Consider the following 14389-nt stretch of genomic DNA (forward strand, 5'->3'; position numbering starts at 1 on the left):
CAAGATACTAGTTTCCATTTACTGTGATTGCACTATATTCTGAAAGATGCCTAAAGCCAGGACAAGTGTTATCATGCTACGTTATGGGCTACGGTGGTGTCTAGCTTTAAGGTTAGAGATAGGATTAGAACCAGCAAAGCTGAGGCACTTGCAGTAGCTGGTACTGAGCTAGTACCCATGTCAATGATGTCCAGTTATGTTCCTTTACTAAACATGGCACCAAACATTTTTAAAAGTCTGTGATTGCTGTTTAGAAATTGGGGATTCTCCATGTTCCAGACTGTATTTCCCAGCTTCAGTATTCGCAAATTACAGAAAAAAGCCCATTGCTACGGTAAGAAACTCTTTGTATTTAGTCTCTTCCTTTGGAGCCAGCAGAAAAAATGCCTGGAAAGGGACAGAGAGGGAGACTGATGGATAATGGTATGAGTACTTACTACTTGTTCTCTAATAAATAGCATTTTGCTTTTAATTTTCAACCTACCTGTATTAATGACTAATCTAAACTTATTTATTATTTTGCCAAATTTGTCTATTGTTTCTTTCGTTCCCCTTGAAAAAAATGCTTAACATATTTATGAACCGTAATTATAAGCTTTCTCAGCTTCCATTTTACGAAGTTAAACAAATTCAGACCTCCCCATGCCCTCTTGTAAAGCAAGTTCTCTATTATCCCATTCAACAGGGAAATTTTGTATTCTCTGAAGGAGAAACCTTATGTAAAAAGTATTTTGAATATTGGAAAAAAACATCTGTTGCAAGTTAAAACTCATACACCAGTAGGATCTATAGTCCTAGAAGAAAAATAGCTATATTGAGAGCAGATACACTGGAGTATTGGGAGTTGAAGCTCACTCACTCTTACAAACTCTTCACTCTCTGTGACTACCTTAAGCTACTTAATCATGCAGATGTTTCAGATGGCATGCTAAACCAGATATTGTCCACATTGTAAGTTTAGTAATGCCTTTTGAAATCTTTAACAGTAGGCCCCTGGATATATTTTACCACACCAGCCTTTTCAGCTGTAAATTTACAACCCTCTTTATTCCTGCTTTCTCATCCTGATTCCTCTCTAACGAAGTAATAACCTTAGGGTTACATGAAATGACCAATGCCTTAAGTAATGTAGAAGAATAAATAAGAAATGGTACTTTGTATTGAAAATATCAATTTTAGTAGAGGTAATTTCTGTCACACAGATTTTTGGCCATCTAGTTTTATAGGTTAAAGCTGTCTACCTTCTCCAGTTTGAATGTTTCTGATGCAGTACCTTCAGAATTTTCTGTCTACACAGAGCCACTGTCAAAAAGCGAAAGGGGAACTTTTGATTTATGTTAGAGCTCCCAATAGGCATTTATTTTATTTTCAAATGAAGCTATGTATCCAAAAGTATTCAAATGGAAACTACTTCCTCATTGTGTTTAAGTAGGCAAATTCTGTTCACGTCAAGAAAGCAATTGTAAAGTTACACCCTGGAAGCATTTGACTAGAATTCAGATTATTGGTGTAGTAGTTTCAAGCGGTTGAGCCAGCAAATGTAACTGTCAGGTTTAGGTACCAATTAGAACGATATCATATTAAACACAGTATGTTAAAATGTTAATGTGTGTTGCAACTTCTTTCAACAGTCCTTTTTCTGTCTTTTTTTTTTTTTTTTACTTTAGTCATGCAGTAGATGATTAACTCAAGCATAAGGGGACATAACTACAAGATGAATTACATAAAGAGGAATGACAGCTCATTATTTAGCTCACATTAAGAATGTTCTTTATTGTTGAATTATTTTCTAGCTTTCTAACAATTCACTGATAAAGTTGTACGGAATGACTATAACTAAAGAGGCTAGCTGTGCATATCTCTGGTTCAATGGATCTTTCCAAAAATCCTGTGCATCCAACGCCACTATTCAATGGTAGTATTAAGGCAAGAGAGAGACTCTTTTTAAAAAACAGTGATAAAGATGCTGCTGTGAAGTTGTCAAATAGCAGAGCACGTAATTTGCAAAAGATCACAACAGAGCTAATAAAAGGTGATCCTTAGGTTTCAGTTATACACAAGTAACACATAAAAATGCATGCAAAATAGAAAAGTTCAAGGAATTAATTAGAACTGAGCAAGAAAACACTCACTTTAGAGATGCTCTGACATATATCGTGAAAAAATAGCTTTTGAGAAGTGGAATAAGCATTAAAAAAATGTTTTCATGATTGTGGAAAGGTAACATTGGGATTGAAAAATATAACTAACGTACAGATTCTGAATGCTCCATTACAGCCAACACAAAGAAGACGTATTCTTGACCACTCTGCAGTTGCTTATTCTCAAAGCCACCGTAATGCTTCTTATCCCCCAACGTGAACTCCGTAGGAAGAACTTCAAAGTGAGCTGCAATATATGGCTTTAATTCAACTTCCCTCCCAAGACGAATGCTTCTGCGCTTCCTAGCTATCTCCTTAAGCAGCTTTAGAATGAAGAGAAGGGAAAAAGAGAGAGAAAGGAAGTAAGAATAGAAAGATAACTGTAAACAATTTTTATGTAACTTATTGACAATGTAACCAGAAAATTTAATGCATGACCCGGAACCAGAAAAATACAATTTATCCACATTTCATGGGGCATATGAGTATCACTAAATCAGTTCTTGCAAAATCTTACAATTTCTTGTCAACCTTGTTAAGATACTACGTAGCAATTGCACTGTCCAGACTACAAACATAAAACAATTAGATCAATTTTCAGTGTCTGATATTGCTGTCTTGGGTGGTGGTGGTGAAGCTAATAAAGCAGTATATCTTCTCTGAGGACATATACATACACACATCGTATTACACATTGTATATACTTTTGTGCATGAGTATATATGTATGAAGTCAGTCATATAATAGAATAAATTATGTTGGAAAAGACCCTTAAGATCATCAAGTACAACTGTTAACCTAACACTGCCAAGTCCACGACTAAACCATGTCCCTAAGCACCATGTCTACTTGTCTTTTAAACACCTCCAGGGATGGTGACTCAACCACTTCCCTGAGCAGGCTGTTCCAATGCTTGACAACACTTTCAGTGAAGATGTTTTTCCTAATACCCAATCTAAAGCTCCCCTGGCACAACTTGATGCTGTTTCCTTTTGTCCTATTTATTGTTACTTGGGAGAATAGACTGACCCCCACCTCTCTACAGCCTCCTTTGAGGTAGTTGTAGAGAGTGATAAGGTCTCCCCTCAGCCTTCTTTTCTCCAGGATAAACAACCCCAGTTCCCTCAGCTGATCCTCATAAGACGTGCTGCAGACCCCTCACCAGCTTCATTGCTCTTCTTTGCACATGCTCCAGCACCTCCATGTCTTTCTTATAGTCAGGGGCCCAAAACTGAACACAGTATTTGAGATGCAACCTCACAGGTGATGGGTTCAAAGGGACAATAACTTCCCTAATGCATAATAATATTTTCTCACATGAATATGCAAGATACTTTCTTATTGCTGGTTTGATACAACAAACGTTAGTAAGTCATATGATGTAATTATTTAAAAACCAGGAATAAAAATTATAAAATTGAAAAAAAAATCCCAATTTTTGAAAATAAATTTATATGAACTATTTTTAACCTTTTCTGGTAACTCTGAAATACAATAAGTCGCTATAGATGGCTTTTTTTTTTTTTCTCTCTAACATGAGGACTGCTAAGCACTCTGACCATATTAAAGTCCTGACTGTCTCAGGGAAAAGACTGCTTTCCAGCGTACTTCATAAACAGTAAATGAAGTGCAGAAAAGTTTATAGGAGTGATTTGTAAACATATCTTTCAAACCTGAAATTGATTGCAATTTCACTTGTTCAAAAGCACCAAAACTTGTGTTCTTCATGGTTTGTACAACACTACACAATAGACTGGTGATAGGAATCAATAACAGGAAACAATAATCCTAAGACAACTTTTATACTGATGCACTACAAAATATTTTCTACCACCCTGTCATACACAACTCACACTTCAGATCTTAACTGCCTAATCTAACTTTCAAAATGTAGCTTTTCTTTTTTTCGTAACATATTTCTTCTGACGAACAAGGCTAAAATTTACACCAGCACATTTGCGACAGGAGTAGATGCTAGGCTCAAACTTGTAAAACATATACTAACTATTAAAAGAACTTAAGCTCGGCCAGTATAATCCATTGATGAATTACTTATTAAAAGAGACAAATACTTATTCAACATTTTTTATCATTTTAGATATACTGGCATTCAACAAATATTAATTTGATTTGACTACAAGGAGCCTGGACTTTTCCTGGATGATAAGTGATGACTTCTAAGGCCTCTTTACAGTTCCCCTGTTTTTCACTTACGAAACTTATTCAATGTCCTGTAGACGCAGACTGCAATCATAAATTTTTCCAAGGTCACACAGTTGTTTTAGGCTTTTCAGCACACAAACAGTGCTAGAACAACAGATTAGCACAAACTTTGTTAGCAGGGGGAGAGAAATCTCCCAAGCTAGATAGAGATCAATAAAGAAAGAGATTAAAATCTAATCTTCACTATATATTTTCATTTTAAAGAATGTGTTTAGTCAGGGAAACTCTCTCTTGCTTTAGCCTCTTCAGTATCAGGCCTTATCTTAGCTATTACATCTTCTTGCCTTTCCTACACGGGACCTTGCATTTTGCAATTACGCAATGAACAATGCTGATATGTGTAAAACAATCTAGTATTCACTCTGCTACTGAGACAGAAGCTTTTAATACTGATTTCTTTAACACCCCTTCTCACTGAAGTACGTATTTCAAACACAGGCTACAGACAGACATGGAAGCAACCTGTACTACTTGGATACAAAGTTCCTTAGCATCGAGGGCATTTGGATGTGACCCCTTTGAAGATCTACACAATCAACTGCCTTTCACCTCTAAGGCTGAGTCTGTTTTCTGTTGCAGAGATTTTACATTCATTTAACTCTATCAATTTCCTTGCTCCGACACAAAAGCTGGTACACTGCAATGGATCCTCTGAGCAAAAAAGAACTGGCCCTAATTTGAGACTAGAAATCATTATTCATTGCTCAAGGACTCTATTACAGTCCATATTTGTCTTTCATTCTTCCTAAACAGTTTAATGAGCTGCTAGAGTAAATTTGAATGGTATGAAAATGAGGGCAGTAGAGAACTGTAATATTAAGATTCTATTTAGTTGCTTTATCGAAGGTGACTCTCACATCTGTTGGTAGCTTCCTATGCCTCAGGTACAGTTATTGAGGGCAGAACATGAGGCAGAGACTAATTAAAGTTTGTTCCAGGTTGCTTCAGCCCTTATAAGATCTGATGAGGGAAGCACTCTGGAAAAGATTGTCTCTTTATGAAGCAATCTTTTATAAAGATAAGAACATCTATGCAGAGGACTGAGCACTGACTATCCTGAAGTCCACTGAAACACAAAGGTAGATAGTAAGGTACTGCAGTACAAGGAGACGTACATGGCTTCAGCCATTCCTGAAGATACCTGTTATTTTCATTTATGGGTACGGTTTCCATTGGAATTTATAGCTACTTGTGTGGCTACCTCAAGTAATTCTTTATCATATGTTTCCAGATTACAACATATTTACAATTTAGATTTTAAATAACTCATGATAAAACATCAAAATACTGCAAAAGTACTGCAATCAAAATGAGACTGAGATTGAAAGGGGAAGAAAAATGTTTGATCTTAATTATTTTTTGCATTTGGATTGTAACATAAAATGCATATATTTAACAGATAGCAATGCTGAACTACTTTGTTACAGTGGGTGAAGTGATCAGAAACTGAGTTTTGGCTATGAATACTAAAAGTTAATTAGCCTGAGTCAAACCAAATGTGTTCAACTTTTTCCAAAGTGGTTACTCATCACCTAAGACCAGCTAAACTTAAGGGTGTTTGTGTGTTGATAAAAATTTCGTCCGTGACATTAATTACACATGACTGAATAGACCTCAGGTAAACCTCTGGCTTCATTCATGTCTCATATATAAATGGGGTTGTTGCCAAATTTCATTACTTGCACATATATCTTCTGTTTTACTTTATACCAGGAGTGCAATAAAATTACTGAATTGATTTAAGACTTAACATACAGGCATTTATTTAGGTTTTATTGTTTACAAATGTAAAGTAATCCTACTAGGTAATACTTACTGCAAATCATAATATTTTGTTTATATTTCATTTATTTGCATAAAGTATCTAAGTAAAATCACCAGATCTCATGATATTAAAAATAAAAATAAATTTTGACTTAACAAAAAAGGATTGTATCTCTAATAACTATTATTGTCAGTTACGCAATATCCAGTATATTGTCTGCTCTTTTAAGATTCTGCATCTCGCTTGGTTTCATTCAGAACTGAGATTCAAGGAACCAGGACGATTAGGTAACTACAATAAGACTGGAGTGATTTTTTGGACTGGTCAGTTATGTACTGGAGTTAAAGCTCCAGAGTAGTGTTTTCTGCAAACATCCTTCTTCCAACAATCTAAGCAAAGTATTTGGAACATATTTCTTTGCAAAATCTATTGCCCAACCCTATCTGATATTGTACTGAAAAAAGATATGCACAAGTATTGCCACTTGAACATCAGGAACTATTCGGTCAGGGAGTAGTGTGTTTAGTGTTTGTGGGTTTTTTTCCAAATTTATTTATTGTGCCACTGGTTTCAGATGTTTGTCAGGCATAGTACACCTAATAAAAACATGCATATATTTTCTAAAGCTGGAAGTAAGCATCTTTTAATTAATAGAAACTGTATGAGTTAGCATGAAACACAGTTGCTGCCTGCTTTTGATTTTTTTCCCTACTCGGTACTTACTATTATGTATTGGTGGCAATCGTAAAAGATGTATCAAGGGTTTTAGTTCTTCATCAGAAATAATTTTCATTTTCCAGTCAATGCGTATCTTATTTCTTCCACCATTAATTCTACAATGTGGTCTCAATTATATCCGTAGAAGTGGGAAACAACCCATCCTGACCCAAATATTTCTGAATTAATAAATGCTCTTTATCAATCTGTTATACAGATTAATGCACCGCAACTTGCAGGATGATTAAAATGACCCTTTGTTACGGGAATCAGCAGGACCCGTAGAATTTAATTGCCAAAAAGTTCAATGTCATCTGGCACCTATCCTTTAATCTGTTAATGCTGCTGAATGTGAGTACAGTCTTTGGATGTTAAAAGTGGGTGGTAATATTAAATCAGTTTTCCATTATTGTATGGATGTTGCTGTCAGAGTTTTATGGTTTAGCCGTATTTTGTCACCCAGGACTATGATCACGAGGCATTTACAATTCAAGTTTTTTTAAAGGGCAGAAGTTAATAGATCAAAACAAGTCATTGCTGCAATTGAATCAAATGAGATGATCACATAAATGAAACTGGTCAAGAGGAAACACAGGCTTCAAACAGTCAGTCAGCAGCAATGAAAACCATGCCTTCCTTTGAACCGTTGTTTTTAATCTTTTGATTAAGGATTCTCCTGTTGCTGTACATATTCCTCTTTGCCTTTTCTGATCAGAAAACAGACTAAAGACTGAAAGACCTCTGTTTATATTTTGAAAGTTTTCTATAGCAGTGTTAGTTTGGTGAAGATCTTTGTTTTCCTTATGTTTTGGTGCCAACGTTGAAATGGATATCTATATTGTCAATGGGAGGAGGGAAAAAAAGCCTTGTGGTTGCTTGCAGATGATCATTAGTTCCCACTGAATGTATCATGTGGAAGCATATGGTGAAGCATCTCTGTAACACAAAAGTCTTGAATCCACCAAAAGAAAATGGAAAAATAGACAGGATCCAGTAAAAGGATCACTAAATCAGGAGTAAAGAAACTGGCTTTGATCTCTGGTCTTTGATTTGCAGAGATGTTAGATGTACAAATTACGATAGCATCTGAATGAGATCTAAAATCCTAGCCAGATACAACAATAACAATAATACCACCACCACCTGTCCTTTGTACAGGGCTTTCATAAGGGGCTCTCAAAAGAGCTTTACAATGATAAATTATTCCAAATTTACATATTGGAAGAAGAAAGACAAGTTTGCATGAGCTATATTGTCCTTCAGTAAAACAGAAGACAGGACTGAATGCTGACACTATGCTTCCTAGAATTATTATTATATCAATAACATAATGAATTGATTTCTACTATTACTGGGCTTATTCCTAAAATACAAGTACTTCCACCTTTTGGGTTAATATGATTTACAGTGTCGAATGATGACACAATGTTGCTCTTTCCTATTTCATTCATTTATTTCTGAGTATAAACTGTCAGTAGAATGGAGACTACTGTAGAAGTTTTCTAACCAGAAGCATTACAGTATGTGAGAATCAGGTAAAAACACCACAAGAAGGTCAAATGTTAAACTGCAGTGCAAATTGCAATTTAGCATTTGTTACAGGCTTAGTAAATACCCCACTAATGAACCAGACCTTTATTAGAGTTCATATCATTGGTGATTAAGCTTTTGCTGACAACCCATTTCACCTCCTGCACTTCTGCATTATGCTTTACAATAGGAAAAGAATAAAATATTAATGCCAACAAAGATCAGACACTTTGTGTGCTTTATTGCAACTTAATGTCTTTATTGTCTTCTAATTTAAGTAATTTGAACTTTTGTTTCAGTCCCCACAGGCTAATTCAAATATAAATATAAAATATCCTGACAATAAAAGCTTCTAAAACTGGTGAGTTAATCACATAACACTAATAAGATTTTTTTCTTTAATAAAGGAGACGACGACAACAAAAACATACAGTACCTCATCTAGTTCCATTTCATCTGGACTCTCCCATGGTTTGATAAACTTTCCACGAGACCTCTTCAAAGGCACAATAACTATGTAATAACCTCTGTAAAGGAACAGTTGGACAGAAATGAATTTGAAGGAAAAGTAACGGATAAATTGATGGAGCAGGTGTCTGTTCAGAGGAACTTGAGAGAAGAGTGGCATTTTGAGAGCAAACTTTTGCATATTATTATGCCACTGCAGCCTTCCAAACATAGTTGTAAAGATTCACTCTCTTGAAACCACATCCAGTGTAAAACATTTGATGAACAAATGGCACTAATTACCTGCCTTTTCATATAAACATATAAATATGTATAAGAAACTTTAATTATAATGTTCTAAAATGCCTACATATTTGACTGCAGTTTATTATTTCAGTTGAAACACAAAAGCCATGGGATATTTGTGACCTGCCACCACCACACTGGGAAAGAAACCCAAACCCCTAAATTGAAACATATTACCATATATTTGAATCTCAATTATCACCCCATCTTCCCCCATTTTCATGTATAATCAGAATAGTAGGTTAACATAATGTGTTTGTCGATGCCAATACTATTATAAACAGAAAATAAAGAAGACATAGCATACACTGCACCCACACACTCTTTACTTTTGAGTATCAATCACCATCAGCTTTATCTACTTAAGTATTCTGTTCACAGCCATAGACAAGAGAGTTTGATGTATGCTTTCTTTACAGCTAGGATTTGCAAATTACATATATCAGTTTTCCTCAGAAACATTTTCCTGAAAATATCTTTCTCCACCCCCCCATGGAGACTAGTAAATTATACTTTCTAGTATAATAGAGATAGGGCACTTCCCTTGTTCCCTTCACAAAGCCTGGATACATGTCAGGCAGATCCATAATTTCACATTAGTGTGGGGAAAGAAGCAGAAGAATCACAACAGCAGGACATCCAGGATGGTATAATATATATCTTCTTGATAAACACACTTGTCAAAAAGTCAAGTACTCTCCATCTCAGAGGAGAGGGAAAGAAGCTGCTCTCCTTCTTTTCTAGTAACAACAGAGCTTATTAAGAAGGTGTCTCTGGCTCTCCATTATGGAAGATAATTTTAGTGTCTCATGGGCCATCTTCTCTTCCAGTCTGCCATTTTTTACAGCGTATTCAACCTTTTGCAGCACTGACTATTCGTTTTACTCACGCAATGCAGTTGAAAAACCTAAAGTGATTAATGAAAAGAGAGTCTGCAGAAAAGGACTTGCCTTACAATTGATGCAAAACTATCTCAGTCAAAACTGACCCTGTAAACTATCTTTCTTCCATACCAGTGCACACCATTTGTCCATTTTAATGATCTCTTCTTAATTAAAGCTCCTTAACAAAAAAGAAATGTAACAAAGCTTTTGATTTTTAAATACTGTAGTAAATGCATAGAACTCCTGTGTTAAGAAATCTGAGAAATTTCTCTGAGGAAATGCTGCGCTCCAACAGGAGGTGCTGGAAACAAGAAGTGTTGGCCACAGATTTTTAACTGCTGCTCACTTGCTCTATTACGGTATTTAAAAAAAATCTGCAGCATGAATTCTTATAGTAACAATATGATAAATCACCTTTTACACTGATGTTCTTATTCAAAACTAGTAAGGCTGGTTGAACCCAGATTTTAAACCTGCCTATGTATTTTTGAAATTATTTGGTTACATGAATAACAAATCCAAGTGAATGCTGGCTTATCCATGTGTACAATAACTACAACCTAAATACCTTTTCTTTAACAAATGCCTAAGAATCAAAACAAAAAGCAATTGAGAATTGGCCCTTATAAATCTTTCAGACATTGAAGATACATCTTCTGGATGAACTGCACAGCAGTCTCTTACTTATCCTTTTTGTTTTGCTGCTTCTTTTTCTTTTTTAAGCTAACAGAGTGTTCATACTTTTTTTTTTTTTTTTTTGGAATAAAGGAACACCAACCACGAAAATTTTATTTTCACATTCTTTCAAGAGTATTTTAAAGCTGAAAGCACAAATACATCAACAGCAAGCAGAAATTGAAACTGTTCAAATAAATATACAATGCTGCAAATTGTAAAGGACAACAAAGCTCTGTTATTCCTAGCTTACTCCAGAAAATGCAGCATCTCTATTTTTTTTTTTTTTTGGCAGGGGGGGAAGGTTGAGAAATGGACAGTTTGCTTGGATATTGCATGAACTACTGAGTATTACAAAGGCCAAAGTCTTCAATAAAATTCTGTTTTCACCTAACACTTTGCAAAGATAGAAGATATTCAGAGAAACATGGACTCTCCTTTACACATAAAAATTGTTTTGGATTAGCCCAAAACACTATAGGAAAATGAAGAAATTGCTCATATGAGATAATGCCAGCAAAGAGATCCATTTTACCTAGCAAAAGGCGTGCTCTGTTCCAATTTGTATGCTGTATTGCCGTCACACGTTGAAATAATGAAAATTACTTCTACCATCTTTAATAAATTACAAAGGTTCTTATAACATTACCCTCAATCCCATTAGTATTTACCTGTAATTCATTAGAGCAAACCATTAACTGTTTCACCTTCTGCGTAATTAGTATGATTGAAAGATTCTCAGCATATAGTACTTCATAGTAAGATAGAGACAGTCATGAGTATATAATGTACCCACAGAGGAAGAGCAACTGTAAAAACGTCAACATAACTATTACACAAAATTGTTCTTCCTAGACAAAGACTATAGCTGCAATAATCTTACTTTATCAAGCATCAGGCAAGCTTTTTCTGTTCAGTATGTAGTTGCTTTGCTACGTCTGCTTCCAAGGGTCAAGCCAATTCTTTTTGTCGTTTTGTCTTTCTATCTAAAGCCCGATCACATCTTCTTAGGAAATACAGAAGGAGGAGGTGCAAAATTGGCAGTTGGACCCCATAGGTTTAATGTACCTTTCCTGATGTCACTTAGCCTCTCATTTTTTTACACTACATAAAAGGAAGGGCATTGGCTCTTTTTCCACTGCTATCTTCTGCTATTGTTTGACCAGCTACCCTGCACTTTTTTCTCTCTGTGAATGCTCTGCCTCATAAATCTTTTTTGACTCATTCCATCTTCAGTCTTCCTTAGCTGCATTTGTTACTGACCACGTCTTACTCAATCTAATGATAATGGCTACATTTTTCAGTTTTTCATCCTTTTAATGTCTCAAAGTCATTTCTTTCTTGACCTCACCTGCCTCAAAATCTTCAGTCAGTAATGAAAAAGGGGAGCAGCTTTCTACAAAGCCGTCAGTAAAAATCCACCAGGGAGAGGACAAGTTGAATCCCCAACCATATTTAATGACTTGCTCATTTTCCTCCCCATTTCCTTTACATTACACATGGGAACTTTATAGACCAACAAGAATCACTATAAGCAGAGCAATAACACTTATTGATTGTACCATGCTTCATGTTTTCTTGGCAAACCTTTATTGTCTAACCTTTCTAATCCCTGCTGACCATGTGCTGTCAGCTCTTTAGTCCTCTTTCTGCTTTTAAAATTTCCACAGCACCTTTTCCCCCAAAATGTATGTAACTGCCAAATTTTTCAGCAAAATCTCCTGTTTTCTTTCTGGGACCAGTGGAGAAGACCTAGGATATTTCTTTTAATAAAAAACTTCATAATGAATTCATCTGAATAAATATAAGTGCAGTAACAACTCTTTAAAACTCCGGGTAATTCAAAATGTCTGAGTCTGAGTACTTCAAGGTGCTGCAGCAGGGCAGCTACCCATGAATAGGTTATCCATTCTTCTGGAGAGGTTATATTGTTCCAAACGCATCTGGCTTCCTTAATCCCTCTTTGCTGTTTGAAATCAGTGGTGAAACACAAAAGTACTCTGAGAAACAACTACAAACTGAAACACAATCCTTCTCCATATATTTCCATCTAGATTTTACTCAGTGTTGCATTCTTGGCTAAGTGACAAACATAGAATAGTTCCAGTTGGAAGGCACCTACAATGATCATCTAGTCCAACTGCCTGACCACTTCAGGGATGACCAAAAGTTAAAGCAAATTATTAAGGGCATTGTCCAAATTCCTTTTAAACCCTGATAGGTCTGTGACATCAACCACCTTTCTAGAAAGCTTGTTCCAGTGCTTGATCACCCTTGAGGTAAAGAAATGTTTCCTAATGTCCAGTCTAAACCTCCCCTGACACAGCTTTGAACCATTCCCATGTGTCCTATCACTGGATCCCAGAGAGATCAGCACCTCCATCTCCACTTCCCCTTCTCAGGAAGCTGTAGAGAGCAATGAGGTTGCCCCTCAGCCTCCTTTTCTCCAAACTACACTAGTCCAAAGTCCTTAGCTGCTCCTCATAAGACATGCCTTCCAGCCCTTTCACCAGCTTTGTTGCCCTCTGGATGCATTCAAGTACCTTAACAACAGAATCTAGCATTTGTTCTTGTTAAATTTCATGCCATCGATGACTGCCCAATGCTCCAATCTTATCTAGATCCCTCTGCAAGGTCTCTTGTCCTTTGAGAGTCAACAGCACCTCCTAGTTTTGTAGCGTCAAATATTAGTCCACTATTAGTCCAAATGCTACTGCAGAGTGCTATACTCTCCGTACCATTAAGAATAAAAAAGCCCTGGTTCACCACTACAGCTCTAGATTTCATTAACAGTAAAAATAATCACATTTCTGGAGATAAAAACAATGGTATGCATTCATTCACTCACTTTATATTCTCATTTGAAGGGACTTCTGGAAGTTCCACAGTTATCATGCCGTCTAAGTTGGTCTTTCCAATGAAGACTGGCTTGGTGCGAAGCACGTCTGGTGCAGTCTTTGCTGTCACTCTGTGCTGAAGACCCCCAGCACTATTCCCTCTGTTTGTCAGCACAAACGAATATGATGTCTCTGGCTTCAAGTTAGTGATCAGCTTTTGAGTAGCACGTCCATCAACCTCTACCACCATTTTCCCATCATCATAAAGGATCTAATTTAATATACAAATGAAGGTGGTTTTGGTTACTACGAGAAGGCAACTGATAGTCACACTGAATTCAGGAATGAATCTTAGCTATAAATTTAAAATGAAAGTTACGGGGGCATTTTAGGCTGGAAGTACTGAATTCACTACTGCAATTAAACTTCTTGCTTTCAGGGGGAAAAAAGAAATACATTAATTTAGAGCAGTGTAAGCACTCCTAAAATCCAATTTCACTTATTCAAACTCAGTAGTTCTGTCTGAATTTGACAGCATTTATATCAACGCACACTTGTTGTTAAAGGTACCTTGACTTTTTCATTCACATTCCTTATACAGAAGGTTTTTGCAACATTTAGGTCATAAAATACTGCTCTTTTCTCACCACTGCCTGAGATGACACAAGTGCTGAAGAATGATGCAGAAGAAATGCCAGCCAGACTGCAGGTTACACCGAGTCTCTTTATCTGGCTAACGTGGAGTAAAAGAGTTGTAACACAAAAATGTGTTGTTTAAAACATGAGGAGACAGAAACCAAAATGGTACTCAGTTACAGTTACTACTGTAATGACTAAAAAAAAGAAGAAACTTATTCTTTCATT

At 36.1% G+C, this 14389-nt stretch overlaps 1 protein-coding gene across 1 annotated transcript in view; it reads right to left on the reverse strand.

Annotated features, from left to right (window-relative positions):
- Positions 1–14389, reverse strand: part of PTPRD (protein tyrosine phosphatase, receptor type, D) — a 284005-nt gene that overhangs the window by 87572 nt on the left and 182044 nt on the right. Inside the window, exons 20-22 of the mRNA XM_009885407.1 lie at positions 13537–13796; positions 8813–8903; positions 2255–2464 (exon numbers count right to left, since the gene is read on the reverse strand). Coding sequence (XP_009883709.1) covers positions 2255–2464; positions 8813–8903; positions 13537–13796 — 561 coding nt within the window. The remainder of the gene's footprint in view (positions 1–2254; positions 2465–8812; positions 8904–13536; positions 13797–14389) is intronic.

This window comes from Charadrius vociferus, unplaced genomic scaffold (genome assembly GCF_000708025.1).
Source record: "Charadrius vociferus isolate BGI_N301 unplaced genomic scaffold, ASM70802v2 scaffold635, whole genome shotgun sequence".
Lineage (NCBI taxonomy): Eukaryota > Metazoa > Chordata > Aves > Charadriiformes > Charadriidae > Charadrius > Charadrius vociferus.